The sequence below is a fragment of the Podarcis raffonei genome, chromosome 10, assembly GCF_027172205.1.
Source record: "Podarcis raffonei isolate rPodRaf1 chromosome 10, rPodRaf1.pri, whole genome shotgun sequence".
NCBI lineage: Eukaryota > Metazoa > Chordata > Lepidosauria > Squamata > Lacertidae > Podarcis > Podarcis raffonei.
The window spans coordinates 35,377,960-35,399,373 of NC_070611.1; the positions used below are offsets into that span (position 1 = coordinate 35,377,960).

General features: G+C 39.2%; 1 protein-coding gene across 11 annotated transcripts in view; it reads left to right on the plus strand.

Annotated features, from left to right (window-relative positions):
* Positions 1–21,414, plus strand: part of NAV3 (neuron navigator 3) — a 424,678-nt gene that overhangs the window by 270,576 nt on the left and 132,688 nt on the right. For 10 of the 11 annotated variants that reach the window (XM_053405009.1, XM_053405010.1, XM_053405000.1 and 7 more), the window contains 3 exons: positions 4,512–4,695; positions 13,276–13,344; positions 17,786–17,925. In XM_053405009.1, the coding sequence (XP_053260984.1) occupies positions 4,512–4,695; positions 13,276–13,344; positions 17,786–17,925 (393 nt within the window). The remainder of the gene's footprint in view (positions 1–4,511; positions 4,696–13,275; positions 13,345–17,785; positions 17,926–21,414) is intronic. The other variant, XM_053405005.1, reaches the window with a different exon arrangement.

Consider the following 21,414-nt stretch of genomic DNA (forward strand, 5'->3'; position numbering starts at 1 on the left):
GCAAAATATAAGTATCTGAAATTTCCCCCAAAGTTTTTCTTATTAATAAATTAATATAATAATTGCTCAATTTTATAAATGTTGTATTTTACAACATGAAGGTCTGTATTTTGTATTAAAAGTCACACTTCACAAACTCCGCACAACAAATTCAGCTTGAATGGGCCTATATGCGGTCAGTATCAAAAGAACAGCTATAGTATGTGAGTTTTCCATATTTGAAGGTAGTATTTGAGATCAGATAGGATCAAGCCCAGCCCAAAATGCCCGAGGAACAAAGGACAAGATGGCACCTATTCTGTTCCATGTACAGAAAGTGACTAGGCTGGCCATTGAATCTTACTTCAACATTGGCAATGGAGAAGTGAACATAACAGGCTAGTTTTGGGCATTCACAACATGTGTAGCACACACAGCTTTGTCTTCCAAGAGAGGGAAATGGCAAGCGAGCTCAGGAATAATGTCTGGTGCCCTGCTGCTGTCCCACCAGCATCTGCTTGCTGTGGGTTATTCAGCCTAATAGTAGGATTGGTCCTAGGAAGGCAATTTGCAGGATTTCTGTATAGTCAATATACTAGTATTGCTTTTGGTGTATAATTCTGTGGTTTTTATCCAATGCTTCTGTTCCGCCCATGCAACAGACTTGTGCAATGAAACTTTCACCTCCACAGCAGGTTTTGGGGCATGTCAGGAGAGGAGAGGAGATGAGAGGAAGCAAAAGTCCTATTGCATGAGAAGAACACCACTTACACAGTATTGGATACAATCCTGTGTATTTTGTACAAAACAGTCCATAACACTGCTCTCACCTGATCAATCCTCTTATGTTTCCTAAAACAGTCTGGCATTAATAAATGTTCTTAGAAGAACATCCAGTAAGCAGGTGTCCTTTAAGCAATCAATGATGCTATTTTGTTTGGAAACACTTAAAAAGCAGTGGCTAACCTTCCATAGAATGATATAATTTATTAGGGTTTTATCTAATTCTGTAATTAAAAAAAACAACAGAGAAGCTCCAAAAGCTATATGATACAGGATTGTGTTTCTCATTTATTCTGCCTTAAAAAAGTAATAGTTTTTCCTGTCACAGCTGGATTTTAAAAGTCTGTTGTTTGATAGTAGCTTCCTTGTAATCATAGCCTTAGGCTGCAGTCCTATGCAAACATGCTTGAGAGGGAAGCCTTGTTGGAGAGAACAGGATTTACTTGCCAGGAAACATGTTAAGAGTATATTTACAATTGCCTTTATTGTAAGCGAAGTGTGTGTGTGTGTGTTAAATGTTTTCCATCCATTTCAAAATAAAAAAATAAAAAAAATAAGCCACAATCCAGATTCCTATTTCGGCAACAGAGAACAGAAACTGGTTTGCAACAGTCTTGCCTTAGTGGCTTCTCTGAGTCCCTTGTTTTACTTTATAACACTGAAGGCCATGAGTGAAGCAGAGGATATAGGATAGTATGATACTAGCCATTTTTTCCTTGCTTATGCTGCCTTGAAGGGACACGGATGCGCTGTGGTCTAAACCACAAAACCTAGGACTTGCCGATCAGAAGGTCAGCTGTTTGAATCCCTGCAATGGGGTGAGCTCCCATTGCTTGGTCCCTGCTCCTGCCAACCTAGCAGTTCGAAAGCACGAAGTGCAAGTAGATAAGTAGGTACTGCTCCGGCGGGAAGGTAAACGGTGTTTCTGTGCACTGCTCTGGTTCGCTAGAAGCGGCTTAGTCATGCCACATGACCTGGAAGCTGTACGCCGGCTCCCTCAGCCAATAAAGCAAGATCAGTGCCACAACCCCAGAGTCGGCCACAACTGGACCTAATGGTCAGGGGTCCCTTTACCTTTACTATGCTGCCTTGAAGACCTAGGCATAATTTTTCAAGCACATTCTCTGCTTTATATATATTTATGTAGCTAGCAGCCAGACCTGTGCATGTAAAGCTTTGTCAGAATATTGGTGATCACAACAATCAGCTGTTTGTTAGGGAGGGAAGAACAAAGTGGAACGACACACAATTTTCCATCAGAAGTAACCGATTCAAAGTATTACTGCTTTGGTGACAGATGTCACATGTGGACACATCTAGGCTAGGTACCTGCTAGCTGGAATGAGGCAATTTGGTTTACTGAAAAGGCAGAAGATGAAACCGTTGACAGCATGGTAGTGAAGAAGGGTGTGACACTGCATAATTGATGGATGATCTGCTTTTGTTTCTCAGCTCTGTAGATAATTCGCAATCGTGTTCCCAACACTAAGAGTCTGTTGCTGATGTTTATGTGTGATCCTGAGTGCATGCCTTGTGCAGCTCTGTGTGTAGATTAATAAGCACTTGCACCAACTATGCTCAACTGTTGGGATAAATGCAAGATATGAAAGATATGAAATAATTAAATAAAAGTAAAAAAATACTGTGTTCAATTAGTAACTAAGCACACGTTAATGCATAGCATGCAGCTACATGCCATGCTTTTCTCTTATTAGCTGAGAACTGCAGCTAATGAATCTTGTTCTCTGGTGCTCCTTAACGGCACTTCATATTATGGAAGGGTCAGCTTCATACCTGTCTCCGAGTATAGGAAAGTATTTATGCTTGCTCATTTTAATGTGCTGTTTTCTGTGCTGTTAAGTGGATGATTCAACAAGATTCTAGTTAACAAATGGTTGGCGTTTGTGTGGAGCTGAAGCAATAGAGTCTGTTGTTCACGTTCTTTTGCGTAGGAACCTGCATAACAAGTATAGAGAGAGGCTGGTTCTCCCTCTATAAAGCACATTTTCAGGGAATTTTGAAAGCCACATTACTGCGGAGTTTGCAAAAAGATTGTATGTTGGCTGTTTGGGGGAGGTATTTTGATGTATTCATTTTAGAGCTTTATTTAGCTTTATGTTTCATTTTAACTAGCTGTATGTTTAATTTGTGTAATTTTATTGGTCTGCAGTCATAACAAACAGCAACAACTTTCATTGCCAGCGGGGGAGGCCAAATGGTTGTCTGGATTGCATTGTGTAGGGAGGGAAGTTTATCCCTAGTCTATTGAGCTATTCTCCCCTACCTACCCCAGATTCGCTCCCTGTGTAGCTCCGAGGCTTAGGAAAACAAAATCTGATTCATACCATTGGGAACTTTTTTCTAAGTTGTGTAGCTGCCTGGAAGATGATTGTCAGGGAGGTCACACCTGGGAAGGGGAGGAAGAGAGAAACCCCCCCTTCACTGCACATTACAATCCCAATAATGATCTGCCCCACATTAAAGGAAAAAAAGGAGGCACATGACCTTGCTGTGTTTCAAGTATAACATGTAGTTTGATTCATACTAATGTTTAAAACACTATATTATACAGTTTGGGCAGTATAAGAAAATGTAGGCAGCTGCCTTGTAATGCATTTTTCATGTAGGTCTGTTATTTATCCATTTTTGCAAACCACTTGAAATGTAGATGCTAATTATACTAATTGCATTACACTGTACTTTCTGCACTTTTTCCCACACCCCTTTTTTTCTTTGACCACTTTATTTACAAATGAAATTCTTCTAATAACATATTAATCATAAAAAATAAGAGGTTCATAATGTGGTTTCATACACTCATTTACTAGGAAAGGAGAACTGGTGACCTTCATAAATTTTAGAATGGGAGCACAGGTGGGGAAAGAAGGCTTCAGATTATCAAACAGATTAACAGCAGCTGCTTCTGTAGCAAAGGCTAATTTATAAAAGGAGAGAGACAGGGTTGCACCTCTAGAACTCAGCTTGCTTGCTTGCTATGTCTTTGGGTGCAAAAGTTGGCTGTAGAGGGGCAAGTTGAGCTGAGTGCTCATGTGTGGAGATAGGGAGACAGAGCTAAGGTTGAACAGCCAAGCCCAGCTCCTCACTGTGTAAGTGCTGGATGAGAGCACATAGGGTTGTGATGAAGCCAGGTACTGACTCTCCTTGCTCTTGCTTGCGGGAGTCGAATAGGGGGCCCTCAAAAATTGTATCATGGTAAAATAGGAATTGCTTATCTAGTTCTTCTTGGATTGGTGCAAACCATTTCAGACATCTAGGAGAACCTTTGGAATCTGCTTATCCAAAGTGTCCAGTCTTCAGACTGATAGAGATCAAATTCTGCTGGGGTGAAACTTGGAAATAGACTTGAGTGGTGGGGTGACTATGTCTACAATTCCAATGAGTTATAGATGGATCGGATTCACCTTTACAGATTCTTGTAGGCTTCCTCTGTTCCAGACGTCAGCTCTCCTCTGCCCCTTTCTGGAGTAGTAAGCTGTCTGTAGCTGCAGCAGCTGGGCCTTCCTGCAGGCACTCTCAGTTCCAGAGAGCCAGGACACCATGTGAGGAGTGATAAAACATGGCTAGCTTTACTAGCTTTACTTGCAACCTCTAACCTCCTTGCACATGAGAACCTGCATTTGGTAACTTCCTACAATGCATTGTCTGTGGGTCTGCTGTTGAAGAGGATGTGGAAACTTCAAAGCATGCAGAGCAGAAGTCTAATTCTTATATTTTCTTCATTTTTTCAGAAATAAGGAATGGAAATTTGAAAGCCATTTTAGGGCTGTTTTTCAGTTTGTCTCGTTATAAACAGCAGCAACACCAACAGCAACAGTACTATCAGTCTTTGGTAGAGCTACAGCAGCACGTCTCTCATTCTCCACCTCCTGCTGATATTGGCCAGCCCAAAACACAGCAAGATATGCAGTCCAGGTAGGTCAGATAAAATATGCAATTAAAGTGCTTCCATGTTGTAATGGTTTTCTTTAGAAACCAATTCTAAATACTTGTCTACTTGGAATTAAACCTAAATTCAATTTGACTGGGGAGTTAAGTGTGTATCGCACCCTTAGCTTGCATTCACACAAACAGTTACTTTAACTTCTCTGTTGTTCCCAATAACAGTGGCATGAATGATGTGGCGTGACGAGTTGGGGAAACTTGTTAATTATAAACAAATATCTTGCACATTGAGGGGATCAACTTGTGAAATGTGAAATGAGATACAGAGTAAAGAAATGAGTATGGATTCTTCTAACTCTTGTGTGTTGCAATGTTTGTTGTGAAAACATTACAGGGATAAGGCCTATCTTCCCCTTCCTAGAGTTATTTTTACTACACAGAATAGCATGATTATGGCATAAATAGTGTAATACGGAAGTACTCTGGGCTGTCACTACACCATGTAATTGAACATGATCTTCTCTGGTAGGGCAAGAAAGCACCCAGTTCTTAAAACACAACAGAGATTACTTTTCTGAATAATATGCACTGTTTGTTTACATTCTTATAAATGGAGTAATACACTCCTAAATTGCATTTATCTTTTAGTTTACTGAACATGGTTCGTAGAAGGTATAATAAATGGTAACTGGAAGTCTACTCACCTAGGCTTCTAAAGTACTCTGTTATATCACTGTTAGTGCTGTCTAGAAAATTCAAATCTGGATTATCAACAGGGGATAATCAACAGGATTTTATTTATACAGTGAAACATATTTCTTTAAATCATTCTGTAAGAATAGTAACACAACACACAGATGATTAGACTTTGGTAAGCATGAATAAAGAATGCACTTCATAACACTTATTTTAATAATTCATGGTTAGAACAAATCTGCACATTTTGTGATATATATTTAATTGAATACAACATGTTGCTTTGTGTAAATTTTTAACTCATCTTCTTTTCAGTGCTTTTGAAGAGTAAGGAGTTGAATTAAAAAGTGTTTCTCTCTCGTTCCTTTTTTCTGCTTTAGCTATTGAAATGCAATCTACAGTGGGATAGTTGGCAACAGGTGTGCACTGTTTTCCCAATGAAGCGTAAAGTCATTAGGAAAAGTGCCTTGTGGCTCATGACACTATAATATTGCAATAACTACATTGGGTAGTACTTACATTGCAGTCAATGTAGTTTCCCAAGGGTTGCAATGGGTTCTTTGCAAGAGGCTGGGGCCAAGTGGGAGGAAGAAACACTCCCCCCTTTTACTGTGGCTGGAGCAGCATTGCCACTTCTGGCCCAGCTGGTAAGCGTGTTTTAAAAGGAAGATGAAAGGGCTGCAGGGTGGGGTGATTGAGGGGAGCTGGGATGGGTTCAAGAGATACAGAGGAGGGAGGATAAGCAAGGCTAAATTGTGATTGGCTTGGAAATGAACTGAATCATTTCCCAAAAATCAAATTGTTTTCATTCATCCTAACATTTGCAGATAGTTTGTCTTAATTTGTATTTGAATGTGCATGTATAGTATCCATAGTGGACACTATATTGCTGAAAATAGTTGTAGTTGGTATATTACAATTAGAGTTGCATTGTTTAGGATGTATTCCCTGCCCCCCCCAAAAGATAAAAGGAACATTGAGATTCCTTATGTTACTTTGAATACCTTTCATCAGGTAGAATCATTTCATGTAATGACTGTAACTTTAAGAGTGCACAGTAAAAAGATGTCTCACACTGATCTTGATGTATTGGAATATGAAGATCTATTGAGCCATTCCTCGTGGTCCAATAAAATAGGGTAAAAATGTGGCCTGGCACTATGGTTATGTTTCTCTGTGAGGGAGTGTAGATTGTAAAAACATTAATCAGAGTAATTAGCCTTTGCTTGGCCCTTGATCAGTGTAGATGACAAGCATATGGGAAGTTCTCCACTGAGAAGAATGTGCATTTTCCAAAGGCTGGGGGTGGGGGGTTCACTTTGTCTGATGCACTAAGGAGAACTTGGATCAGGCATAGGCAAACTTGGCCCTCCAGATGTTTTGGGACTACAATTCCCATAATCCCTGGCCACTGGTCCTGTTAGCTAGGGATGATGGGAGTTGTAGTCTCAAAATATCTGGAGGGCCGAGTTTGCCTATGCCTGAGTCTTGGATGGTAAAACAAACAGAGAGGATGCATGAATTATTCAGTTTCCCCGTGAAATGTGCAAAGTAGGAGCTTATTTTTGTTCAGATGCCAGTGGAGCTAACATATGATGCTTCTTCAGAGATGTGTGAATACATTCACACTTTGCATGTTCAAAGAAGGTGCAATGAGAGGAAGTTAGCATATTAATCTGCATCTGAGTAGCTTTGTATCTTTCCAGTGAGGAACCTTCTTTATATCCAGGCTGTTAATATTGCTGTGGTTGTCAAGGAGCTGTTGCAGTACAACTCCCATCTTCCTTAGACTGCAAAGGATGCCAGGGAGTCAGGGATGATAGGAGTTGTAGTTTAGCAACGTCTGGAGGATATAATGTTGACTGCCCCAAATCCATCAAGATAAATATGAAAGGAAAGGGTGTTTTACAAGAGAGACATTTTGGCCATCAATAAGCCTTTGTTTCTGAGAAAGGAATGGAATGAAAATAGTTATATTGAACTGTTCTGCTGAATTCTGTTTTTCTACATTTCACTTGTGAGTTAGTCACGGATTCATTTTCGTTTTACACATACACAAAGGTCACAGCGCTGATGGCCTTATTTATACCTGTCAGCAGAAATGCATGGCAACAATGATTATATTATATTTTATGACATATTTTGCTAGTGTGTTTCATCATTGCAGCATATATCTAAGCTTGCCATGGCGATGATCTTTCAACCACCCAGATGCTAAGGGAAAACACATGTAGATGAAAGTTCTGTCCCATTTGTGGATTAGTCGGTAACTGATTTCAAGAAGCTGTCAGCAAAATTCCTAAACGCAGGCAAACCAACATTATCACATATAGAAATAGTGGTCGCAGCTTGACAGCCAGATGGATTTGCTTAATTCATTAAAGTTCACCCTGTGTTACTTTAGAAAAGCAAATATATTTGGCTGGTTGGTACTTAAGGCCATTTTTCACTATGACTGGTTTTCTGTGGGTAATGTTTTACTTTGCTCTTTCGCAGAAAAAGCAAAGGGAATAATGACTCTCACTGGACTAGCAGTTTTTGTGAGTTTTTTTGAAGCCAATCAACAGCTTGGTTCACATGTAACACTAGGACAAATCATGACTAAATGAGCGAACATACAACTGCATGGAGCAAAATTCACAGTTGTTTGCCCCTTCCTTGGTCTTCCTCCTGCTTCTCTTTTCAGAGCCAAGCCATAGTTTGGTTTAGCATTATGTCCAAGCCCAGTGTCACACCTTGGCTTGCTCCAGACAAGTCATAAACCATAGCTAAAGTTCATTTTTTATTTACTGCATGCTGTTTGTATTGGGAGGAACTACCAGTATCTCTGTTTCGTCTGGTATGAGCTTTTTTTTAATTGATTGATTGAGTGAATTGATCCTCATCCAGCCCATTATCACAGTGATTCAGCACATCTACCACCTCACCTGCTGGATAGTAAAAAGAAATAACAAATTTCCGTATTTATAGATTAGGTTCATTGAGTGAATTGCTTTTATCATGGGTGGACTACCTGTGGCTCTCCAGGTGTTGGAATCTAGCTCCCATCAGCCTCAGCCAGCATGGAGAGAGGTCAAAGATTAAGGGTGCTGGGTCCCCTCTGCCTACTGTTTGTTTCCTAATTTTGGTTATTAACTTTTAAGTTCTCAGTCAATAGGATAATCCATTTTCATTCTATCCCATGAGTTTCCCTAGGAGCCCTTTGTGGTGGACTTTGTCCAATATGTCTAACATATCCAAGTACATTGTACTGACCGGTTCTGATGTTGTAATCTTTAAGGAAGGAGTCGAATGCAGTAGGAAACCCAACCAGATGTTGACAGACTACAGCCCCCATTATCCATGACTGTTGTCAATGCTAGCTGGGGTTGATGAAAGCCTGGAACCTTTACATTTTTTTGGGTGGGGGCACAGGTTCCTACACCTCAACATGCACATATTAAATAAACAAAATAACTACTAGGATTACAGTTATGACTGGATGCATAAATACTGTTACAAACTTGACTGTTTGGAGGATGTTACTTGTAGACAAATTTATCCAGCAGGACAGAGGCTGTAGCCAATTCCTGGCTTCCCTAGGCAGGGGCTGGGAAGGGATGACTATTTGAAACCCTGAAGAGCCACTGCCAAGCAGTTGTGTAGACAATACAGAGCTAGGTAAAGTAATGGCCTTACAACAGAGGGCTCTTTTCCTCATGTCTTGGCTAGGCATTTAGTTGGTTGCTGTGAATACTGGACTGTGCTGAGATCAACAACTGTCATGTGCAAGATAAGCAAAGCAATTTTACTCTGTGCCCACCAGTTTGTGCATTTTGGCTCTTGCTAATTTTGCCAAGTAAGCAAGACAATGTTGGCATTTCTAGAGCATTCCTGTTTCTTGTGATAACCTCTGTGGCACTCAGTTGTCTCCAGTGTAATTGTTCTGTGAACATGAATGTAAGATACGAGTTCACATGCAGATCTGGTAATGGTATGCGTTCTTATTATTTTGTTTTGAATACTGTCTCTTGCCATATATTTTTCCCTTTGTGATATAACCATATCTAGGTTGGTGTAGTTTTTACAGTGCATAATATTTTCATATTCTATCACTTTTATATAAGCTATACATGAGAGATCTCATTAAAAGTGTTGGAAATTAAAAGAGAAAAATTGTATGCTTAAGTTTTTTTGAGCTTTATGGTTAGTTTGGGGATTTTCTTTCCATATAAGACAAAATTGCTCCTACAATTAACAACATATTTGACTTTTCAGATCATTGGCATATCTGCATTGCTTTGCAACCTGTTTTTAATCCAATAAAGGACTATACTATTTGCTTTATTACCCAAGGCTTCAATAATAAATCGCAGGCTTCACTATTAGCTTTAGTATTCACCACAGGCTAGTATTCTTCCCTTATGATTCTTGATGACATGAGTTTAGTGGTATCTGTTGATGAAATGAGTAGTCTATTGCACTGCAATCTAGACTTTTTCTCCCTTAAGTCACTTTTCAGTAAGCAGCTAGCTGCCTTTGTGAGTCACTCAAAGTACTTTTTCCATTTTCCACATAGAACCATTCTTGCTTCCAGGAAGAGGCTGGGGAATAATGCCAGCCTATCACATAGAAACTGATAGTCATCATTTTTATATTCATAATGCCAAGTGATTTGGTTTACACCAAAATTGCAGCCCTTTTTACTTGTTTCACTTTTCCAACAGGCAAGCATAGCCTCAAACTGAATGCTGTTCCAAGTTGTCAGCCTTGCCTCTCCTATTCACCCCTTATCTTCACTCCATATTACCATCTCACACTGCTGCTGGGGGAAATTAACAAAGTCCAGACAAAACTTTGACCATGCCCATTGATTTCTCTTTCTCTGACAGTTTCCAGAGTTCACCCCTCAATATTAGTGTGAAGGGTGAACTTGCTTAATCGAAAAGGGTAATTTTCTTGCCAAGTAACAAATCCAACATTACAACTTTGCCAAAAGTTCTTTTGATCAAAATGTTGAAGTATCTTCAAATTTAAACCTGCAGTAGTGTGAGGCCGTCTGAGTGCTTTAAAACCATTTTATTTAACTTCTTTAAATGTAGAAGCCCCCTTTAAGAGACTAGGGAGCACATTGTTTAAAAGTAGGCCCAGAAATGTCCCTGGAAATGGCACTTACGTCATAATGTAACATTTATTTCCTGATGCTTAATTGGGCTGTGTGTGTAAAAGTTGCCTCCATAGGTCCATGTGGACAGTCTTCTTTCTTCCTCTGCATGTTCCCTGAAAAATAAATAATGCTATTTGATCACATTGAGCCATTTCCAGGGGCATTTCTCGCCCTGCTTTGAAAGTGCGTGGCAAGAACCAGTAGCAGTTGGCAGGGTGGCACAGACTGGAATGGTTTGCTGATCTGACTTCCCAATGTTGCATGTTGAGGCCAGTTACTGAGAAAGGGATGAGCAGGCCATCGATGGGAAGTTCAGCACAGTGCAAGTGTAGTGGCAGGAGCATCAGAGTAGCTCCACTGCTGCTGCCATATCAAGCTTCCTGCTGCCTCCCTCTTGGTGATGACAGTGATGTGCAGCATTGGGAAGTGAAGTCAACAAAACTGTCCTACCCACAGTGCCTCGCCAGCCACTACTGGCAAGAAGTATGCTTCCTAGTCTGCCAGAGAGACTTTGACATGCAAGGAAGTTCAAGCTCTAATCTTTATTGGCAAGGAAGTTAAAATAAAAAAGAAATGGTTTGAAAGCCCTCAAATCACCCCATATCACTGTAAGTTCACTACTTTTCTTTCCAACTGCACAGGCACAGAAAATACAAACTAACTTGTAACCAAATTCAGCTTGAAATGTGAAAATATTAAAGTTCATTGGAATTACGTTACATTCAAGAATTACGAACTTACTAGATTTGACTTCCAAATGGACAAATGCTGAGTTTTAACAGCATCACTAATCAGTATATGTGAACTTGGTTCCAAATCCCTGGATTGCAGCAGTGTTTTCTCAGATGCTGTTAATACTAGCTGTGCAGTGCTAGGACAATCTAGATGAAGCCCAGCTCAGCACCACCTTATTGAGTTCTTCCCATTCTGCATTCCCTCCCGATTGTGTGTTCCTGCAAGCTCTCACTTGTGTAACAGGAAAAGTCAGGCACCTAACTTTCCATCACTTTGGGGGGCAGCAAGGGGTGGCGGCATGAAGGATTCAGTCATGTGATTCCCAGCTGTAATAAGTGATACAGTCCAGCAACAGTTTCACAAAGTTATAAGTGATCTAGTTACACCCCTTGTCATATATTCCTGGCCAAATCACATCACATCACTTCTCACTATCATCACCTCTTAGAATTAACCATGCTATGTTCTTTACTAACACCAGCACCTTCCTTTGATTTTCATTTTGTGCATCATTGCTATGCATGTTTCTAGCATAGGCTGTGCTTAAAGAACACATCATTGTATCCATGTTTCCCAGCCAGTAGTGTTGGATAATAACAGTGGGACGAATGTGTCATAATATAATGAAAAGGTAGATTTGTCTGCTACACAGTGTCATTCTGGTTAGTTCTTCTCACAAAAAAAGTTGATTTTAGTAAAACAGCCCTAAAATGCTGTATAAAATCTATAATGTGCTTTTTAATGAAGTTTGATGGTAACACATGGTCCCCATTAATACTTTTGGGTGTCCTGGTAAAGCAGGAATGGGCAAACTGCAGCCCACCAGATGTTGCTGGATTAAAGCTCCCATCATCCATAACTACTGGCCCTGCTGGTTGGAGCTGGTTGAGGTTGGAGTCCAACAACATCTGGAAGCCACAAGTTTCCCATCCCAATAAATAATGGCTTTCTTCAGCAAAGATGATACCCTCAATTAGTGTTGAAAGTGGATGCTTAGATAAAATTTTACGGCATCTACTGCAAAGTTCAGTGCCAGTATTTGTATCTGCAATAAGCACTGAGTTTGCTCAGCAATGATACATCTTGAGTTTTAACCCAGCTAGAATGTTGACAGTTTACCATGGTCAACATAAAGAACAATATTACAGAAACAAAAGTAGTATCTCCAGTCCCCCACTCACTCCCTTCTGCTCCTGAATCAAAAAAAGCAAGACTTAAACAAGAACATTCTGCCAGAGATTACCATGTGGGGCTGGCAGTTGTGAGTTTTACTTATTCTTATTCAACAAGCAATACATGCCTACCAAAACTCAATAAAATCATTGTCTTTTTCTCCATCTAAAGCTTGTTTGGTAAATCTCTCTATAGGAACAATTGACCAGATTTGTTGGCACCCACAGCCTTTAGATAAATTGTTCAAATTCTTCCAGTTGTGTGCAACTGAATGCCAATAGAAATGTTCCTGTTCTCCCCATCAAAAATGGCTAACAGAGCTGATTGGGTGCAAAGACTGTTGAGTAATCTCTTGTAAGAATGTCTTTTAAACCATGTGTATAGCTTCTAATAATCACCACATATGGTAGAAGGTTCCAGCCTAGCCACATTTCCTTCAACAGTGTGGTGAAAATAGAGAACTGTTTCTGTTGCACCTCTGGGGTGTCAAGTACCACCTGTGTAAGATCTTAAATGTTATTTCTTTAGTCTTAGGAAAAACAGATAATAGAGGTTTCTTAGTACACACATTGCACCAGTCTGCCCAGTCCAATTCCTTTCCCACATCTTACTCCCATAGGTTTCACCACACTGGGAATCTGTGGATGGGACAGTTTACAATGCCTTGCATTACAACATAGTCCGTACTTTGAAAACTCATGGTATAATCATTACATTTAATGCATTCTTTGATTAATTTGTTTTCTATCCATGTTCTATTTGCATAACATTAAGTCATCATTTGGTGGTAAGTTTTTGCTTTTTATGCATATTCAAAAAAAAAATTCGTTAATTCAATTTCTCTGTTTCTTCTCATACAGTCTGACAGCCAGATATGCAACTCAGTCTAATCACAGTGGAATTGCAACCAGTCAAAAAAAGCCTTCTAGGTCAGTTAACATCTCTAATTTATTGCTTGCTAGTGATACTTAATGGAGTCACTGCCCACTGGCATTTTATTCTTTAAACCACAGTAGACATTCAACTCTTTATCACCATAGCTTTTAAATGCAAGCTTTGCATAATTTTTAGTTGGCCAGTGGAAAAGCCTTGCCCAAGACTGCAAAAATAACAGCTTTGTATAATAGCTGTAGGGATATCTGTGTGTTGCAACTTAGCATACTGTATGTAAAATAATTGATTTAAATGAGCTGTCAAGTTTCTAGAGGGATTTTAGTGCTCTTATGCTTCTTGCTCAACACACAGACTAGAGACAGACTTGAAGCATATTATTTAGCTCTGCCACAGGGGAAACTTTGCATCTGAACTGTTGATAGAGAATCATACAATAATGAAATCCACACTGTCATTCCTACCCACATTGCCCCTTACTCTTTGCCAACTTCTGCTGTGCCTCCTCTACCTGTCTGGGGGAAAAAATAACAACCTATCATGCACTTGGGTGCCTGAGCTGGGAAGCATCCCATTTCAGGTACTTGGCTAAATAAAGCTTTGTTGCTTTTAATTGGCTGAAGAAGGCTAGCAGCGAGTGAATGATCCAAAGAGGGGTGTAGTAGTCAAGAACATATATTGGCTCAGTTGTGACATCACAGCACCACTGCAAGCTCTTTATTCAGGTTATGTCTGTCTGCTCCCATAATTTGGTTCACAAGTGAATATAAATTCTACTAATCAGTTTTTCAGTTTATTGGCCCAGCTCAATAGAGCAGAAATCGAACTGTATGATACTGTTTATCTTGGTAGAAAACAACTGTAAATTTTAAAATGTAAGCATGTTCAGGAGGGTTGTTAGTGTGGGAAAGGATTAGAACAATAATGCTCAAACTTCACCTTTTGGATCCCTTCTTTATTGCATTTATTAGACTGCCACTTAAAACATCCCATAAGTTATTGTCAGAATCTGTCTATTGCAGACCATTCTTGCCTATATTCCTCATTGCTAGTGTAGAGTTTGGGGTCTGCTGCTCATTTTATGTAAGTTGAACCCTAGAATGTGGATATCACATGCAGCCTGGGCACTGCAAGGGTAATATAGTAAGATCAGAAAAGCAGTGAATGAGTATTTATGCCTTTATCAGTCTTTTCATTGAGGGAGCTCTGACAGGAAGGGCTGTAACACAGTGGTAAAAGCACATAGAGTTTCCAAGCAGGGCTAGTAAATATTCTGAAGCTCTCAGCCATTGCTAGCCAGTGTAGATGATACTGAATTAAAAGATCTGACTCAGTGAGACAGCTTCCTATGAAAATAGTTTAAGAATCACTTGGGTAGAAGAATTAGCACTGATTCAGCCTGAAATGTATTTAATAAAGTATTGTGTGAAATCTCTACTGTTAGGGACAACTTTTGTTTGTGTGGAGCTGGGAATTAAATGAATTGAAACAATGAATTGTCTTTAAATGAAACAAAATCTTAGTCTTAGATGGCTTGCATGTTGATTGCCTGTTCTATCTCTGCCATTGATTGTGACTTCTCTATTATAAACACTAAAATCTGTCCATTTACTTCCTAAAGGAGGACTCCTAGCTCCTCTAGTTTTGTTCAGTCCGTGTTGATTATGTGTAGTTAAAAAATGAAACTGTTCACATTATTTGCTGTGCAGTTCATTGCTGACAATGAACTATCAGCTGTGTAATCCAATGTATGGCATCAGTTTTCTATTGTAAGATGAACTGCTGGTGATAGCCTGGAATGAGCTATACCAAAGCACAGTTGTTGTGCACCTGTGGTCATAGGTTTTCAGTCTGCATTTATTGTGGGCTCTCTTGTCTCCTTCACAATTCATCATGTCTGGGCTCTAACAACTGTTTCTTGTCTAATGATATAAATTTATAACAGTGTTTGTACATTTTTGACCAGAAGTATGTTCCTTGTGAATTACCTGTTCCTTTATACTTTGCATTTCCTTTGTTGCTTAAATGATTTTGTGGGAGAATAACTGGAAATGGAATGAATAGGTATGTAAGGAAAGTTTGGTGTGTGTTTGTGTGTGTGTGTGTGTGTGTGTGTGTGTGTGTGTGTGTGTCAATAGCCTTGAGATCTGTTTTCAAGTATTACAAAGGCCCTTTTGGGCTGTTTCCCGCCTCATTTTCTTAACTGGAATATAGGGAGGGAAGTACCTGAGAAATATGGTTATTAATACAGTAGTACCTCGGGTTGCAGACAATTCAGGTTACAGACACTTCAGGTTACAGACTCCGCTCACCCAGAAATGGTACGTCAAGTTAAGAACTTTGCTTCAGGATAAGAACAGAAATTGTGTGGCAGTGGTGGGAGGCCCCATTAGCTAAAGTGGTACCTCAGGTTAAGAACGGTTTCAGGTTAAGAACAGACCTCCAGAACGAATTAAGTTCTTAACCACTGTACAAGCAACTGAATTTTAACACGCATTTTTGTATATTTGTAAATTAACTGAATCAGTAGCCATAGATTTGTTGTTGTTTTTAATTGAATTTGTATACCACCCTTCATATGAGGAATGGGGACACCATTCCAAAGGGGGGGGGGCAACACAGAAAATGCTTGTTCTGGTGTTGCCACCCTCCATACCTCTCATGGAGGAGGCACACGAAGAAGGGCTTCAAATGATTATTACAGGGTTGGGTTGAGGTGGGTCATATGGGGACAGATGGTCCTTGAAATATTTCAGTCCTGAGCCGTGAACTCTTCATTGGTCAAAAGCAGCACTATGGATTGGGCCTGAATACTAACTGGCAGCTACTGCAGTTGGGCCAGGATCAGTGTAATTTAATCAAACTGTCTTCCCTTGATGAGCAATTTCACTGCCAACTTATGCACCAGTTGAAGTTTCCAAACCATTTTCAGAGGTAGCCCTTCATATCCAGTGCTAGTTTTCTATAAAAGGAGGTGCCAGAACTCACCATGAATGCCTCCCTTGTTCTCTTATAATGGCAATGACACCCACCTCAGAGGTGCTGGAACTGAGTGCCAGTGACTTCCAGCTGAAAAAAAGCCCTGTATATAAGGTGTTGCCATAATCTAACCTAGCGGTTACCTGAGCATAAACAACAGGTGTTAGGCTATCCCCGTCCAGATAGGGCCACAGCTGGGACACCAGTCAAAGCTGACGGCAAAGTACCCCTAAGTTATGCACCGGTGCCCTCAGAGGTCTAGGGAACCACTCACTAACAGTGCCCCAGTCTTACCTGGATTTTATAGGCCATGATAAAGTTTTGTAGGATTAGATTTGCTGACAGTGCAGACTCCAAAGGAGCAGGCCAACAGCCAAAATAAACTAAAAAGTAACATGGATTATTAGACATCTAACACCACAATTTTCCAGTTACCTACTTCACAAAGTGGTGACCTGCTTAGATAGAGATATAGTGGTTAAACAACTGCAGTTTTATATTGAAATATGCTCTCTTGATGTGCCACTATAAGTAAGCAAAGCCCTTTCTTAAACAAATGCCCCCTTTCATTTTCTTCTTTCATGTTCTCTCTTTTCTCCCCCTGTGGCAGCTATTAGCATTTCACAATGCAAATGTTTGAAATATCCTAAACTAGTAACACCTGCTTCTAGGTAACATTCACAATCCTGATTTAACCTGTCCTTAAGTCTGTTGAGGTACCAACTGTGTGCATTGAACTACAGCAAATTATTTTTATCGGCAGCTTGTAAGACAACGCAAGACTGCTTAATCTCCACACCAGACAATCAAATCAAAATAATTACAATGTGGGTCTGTACTTATTGCAGAGAGTGGCACCTTTATTGTTAACTCTGATACCCAGGATATTTCAGATGGTGGCAGCAAATACCAACAAGTGAAATATGTAGCCTGAGCAGATCTCTTTAATTCAAGAGTTTTCATTTGAAGTAATGAAGATGTGAGCAATGTAAAATGTTGAATTTCTCATCTTACCATCTAATGCCTTCTGCAGATATCTGAGTTTCTGGAACAAAAGAAGAAATAAAGCACTCGTGGAGTATAGTGCTTATTTTCAAAACTGTGTTTAGAGTATATATTTCCACTAAACTGTATTCCATGGGTTGTTTTAGCTTTGTTATATTTATCTTAGAAATATATGGAACTGAACTATTTGAATAAAACCGTTGTATGGCTCCTGGAAAAACATGGGTGAATCTTTTTTGAAGTGTAAATGGAAAATGCAAAGGATCCTTATATGTTTGTCTCTGACTGTATATATCATATTTTCCCTCTTTTGTACCATTTAAGGTGTTCCTTTTGTCCATGGTCTAACTAACCATTAATTATGTTAATGTTGTTCATTGTCATTACCTTCCTTAAAACCATTGTTGATCAGCTCTGTGAATTTATTCTGCAACTGAAAAGTTAACTGTCTCATATGCACTTGCAAGAAATTCATTTCTGACTGTGCTATTCTAGGCTTCCCGGGCCCTCAAGGGTGCCAGCTGCAGGCAGCAGTACCAAAGTCCAGGGAGCCTCAAATTTAAATCGGAGAAGTCAGAGCTTTAATAGCATTGACAAAAACAAGCCTCCACAATATGCAAATGGAAATGAAAAAGGTAAGTGTTTGAATGGATGCCAGGCTTACTGAGCATACAAATCTGTAAAGGTTCGACACAAGTCAGGAAAAAAAATGCAATGTTTAAAATACTAATTCTGAGATATAAGTAGAATATAATTGTTGAGTTTTCAATTGGGCTCTGAGGATCCTTCTATTTCTGGCAAAAGATGTCTAACGTTTTGAGCTGCAGTTCGATATATATAAATTTTCAGCAGCTGTTTTTTGGGGGTAGATTTCAATCCTAAGCAGTGGAAACTTTATAAAATCTGACACTCGGTGATGGCTCAGTGTTGAATGGAGTCTCAAAGCATCCTGCATCAAGGATGATACTTGTAGCATCTCTTCCGCACTTGTGGTAAATTATATACCTTCTGCCTTCAAGAATATCATTCTTGCATATATTCATTCACTGAAATATTCTTTTTTTTCCTATCTCAGGGGTCAGTAAAATAGAACATTTTTAAAAAGGAATGTGCAGCAGCTTTACCACAAGGTGGGAGTAGATGTCATTGAATGAGCACCAGTGTTCAGTTAGATGTGGGGGAGGAATTAATTCACACAGGCATTGCAAATTTCTGTACCAAGCAAGTTTTATTGTGGTATCTTTCTCTAAGGATGTTTCTTTAAGCAATATTAACATTTCATCTTCATTACTGTTCATCGCGTTCAATCTGTTATTATCTACCTATTTTGGGTAGTGGTAGGACTCAATATGGTTTATGATCCACCTCATAATTAAGAGAATTTGATGCCTATGGAGCATCGTTTAGACCAGGGGTAGTCAACATTTTTACACCTACTGCCCACTAATGCATCTTTCTTGATGGTAAAATTTCCTTACTGCCCACCAGTGCTCAATGGAAGGAGGATTCAGCTTGTGCCATAGAACCCCCTACCGCCCACCTAGAATCCCAAAACGCCCACTAGTGGGCGGTGGGGACCAGGTTGACAACTCCTGGTTTAGACAATGGAGAACCAATGGAGAATCATGTTTGTTAAGCTGCATAATAATTACTGTTGTAAAGCAATCTTAATAATACTTTAGAGGTAATGCATTTTGATTGCTAGGTTAATCGTGGGGTTTGAAAATAAACAGAAGCAAGATATATACTGGTAGTATATATCAGGAGAACAACAAAGGACTTAAAGGAAAACAGTTGGTTCTAATCTGCATGACTATCCATAATTTGATTGTTCCTTTATGCCATAAGAGAATCTTCAAAATATATGATTAAATGGGCACAAGATGTTGGACATAACATTATGTTTGCTGACTGGGAACAGTTGTGGACCACAGGTATGAAATTCACGGCATGTAATGCCTTAAGAGAGAATATTATGAAAATGATATACAGGTGGTACATGACCCCAGTCAAGCTTGCAAAAATCTACCATTTGCCCGATAATAAATGTTGGAAATGCAAAGAAACTGAAGGTACATTCTTTCACCTTTGGTGGATGTGCCCAAGAATTAAGGCTTTCTGGGAAATGATCTATAATGAAATGAAAAAGGTATTTAAATATACCTTCCTGAAGAAACCAGAGGCCTTTCTTCTGGGCATTGTCGGCCAATTGGTGCCAAAGAAGGACAGAACTTTTTTTATGTATGCCACAACAGCAGCAAGAATACTTATTGCAAAGTATTGGAAGACACAAGATCTACCCACTTTGGAAGAATGGCAGATGAAGGTGATGGACTATATGGGATTGGCAGAAATGACTGGCAGAATCCGAGACCAGGGAGAAGAGTCGGTGGAAGAAGATTGGAAGAAATTTAAAGACTATCTACAGAAATATTGTAAAATTAATGAATGTTAGAATGATGTTGGATTGAAATTAAGTGGTTACCAGCTGTAATGCTTTAAGAGAATATGAAAAAAAAGGATTATAAATAGGTAATAATATAATGGTAAGGATTTGCTGAATCAACAATTTGTGGTGGAATACAAAAAAGGGAGGTATGAGGAGGTCCGGGAAACAAGTTAAAGGAAAATAAGCAACTGAAAATTTATGTGTTTTTAATTTTCTTTATTCTGTATTTTTGTTATCTATCTGTTTTTTCTTCTTTTTTACTTTATTGTAATACTTTAAAAAATCTTAATAAATATCCTATAAAAAAAAGAGAATCTTCAAAATACTTCAGATCTCATGATAATGGGTTTCATATTTATAATCCATGCTGTTTGTGCTGATTAGCTGTACAATTAACCTTGCATCAAAAGTTTCCCTTAAAGGTTAATATTGTTATTTATTTATTTAAAAAATAAAAACTGGAGGGGGTTAGAATACCATATGCAGCACTACAGGGACACTTGGCTATTAAATTAGAGCAACCTGCAGACATTTTCCATAACCCAATCTGCAGAGTTGCTGAACCTGAAAAAGAAAACATTTTCCTGAACAAAGTGGATTCTAAAAAATGGTTTCAAATATAAGCGCTGCCCTAATTTCCCCCTTCAGCGAGGGCTTCTCTCAGAGCTTTGTGCATTGAATTAAAAAATTGAGAGAAGCTTCTGTGTGTGTTTGATGGAAGATGCTTAGAAACCTCCACACAACTGAAAATCCTGATGAGGCATGAATGTCTTACCACGTTTGTGGTGCTGGGGAATTGAAGATGGAGTTTCCTCGAATGCATACTCCTGCCCCTCTATGCAAGTCTAATATTTTGAAGACTGAATTGGGAGTCCTGGTAGGTTCTTGGTGAAGCTAGTCACTGATTCGCTAAGCCATATACAAATATTATTTAATGTGTAAAAGCAGAATGTTCCATAATCTCTGCTTTCAGGACATAAAAATGCTGCTACAATTTTTTTTCAAACTATTATTCTCAGATTATTTTATTGGGTCCTCAGGCTTGCTTTTCCATTTGTGTCACGGGCTCCAAATTGAAACCATTAGCTACATATACAGAAAGAGTATTTTCTTTGACATACTGTGGAACTAAATAGCATAAATCCATGCTATAAACCCCTTTTAGCTAACTGGAAAAGTGATCTAAATAATTAAATTATGTACAGTAGTTGGGCAAACATAACTGGTGGTTTTCTATGGAGTAATCACTATTTAACACTTCCTTTTCCCAAATCTTTGCTTTGTTTTCCAAATTAGCTTGGTTTATTCCAAACCAAATTACGTTCACATAGGAAACAATAAATGTATATTGCCTTTTGTACTTATTTTTTTCTACTTTAAATAGCAGCAATGGGGGGAGAGGGTGATCAGGATCAGGGCTATGATGAGCCGGGTAGGCTTTCTTTTTAACTCCTTGCACACTCCCACAGAAAATCTGTCCTCACCCAAAGGTTTTGTTTGCACTGGGAGAGAAGCTGCCACTGGTACCAATGCAGATGGACTTTGGCTTCCCTCTCAATGCAAAAAGCAGCTGTTCTGCAGGATTTTTCTGTAAGGGTAAGAAACATTTATGTGGATGCTACTTCCTGTAAGTCAGCCTTCATGTTTACCATAATGTACAGTTTGGTCTTCAGTC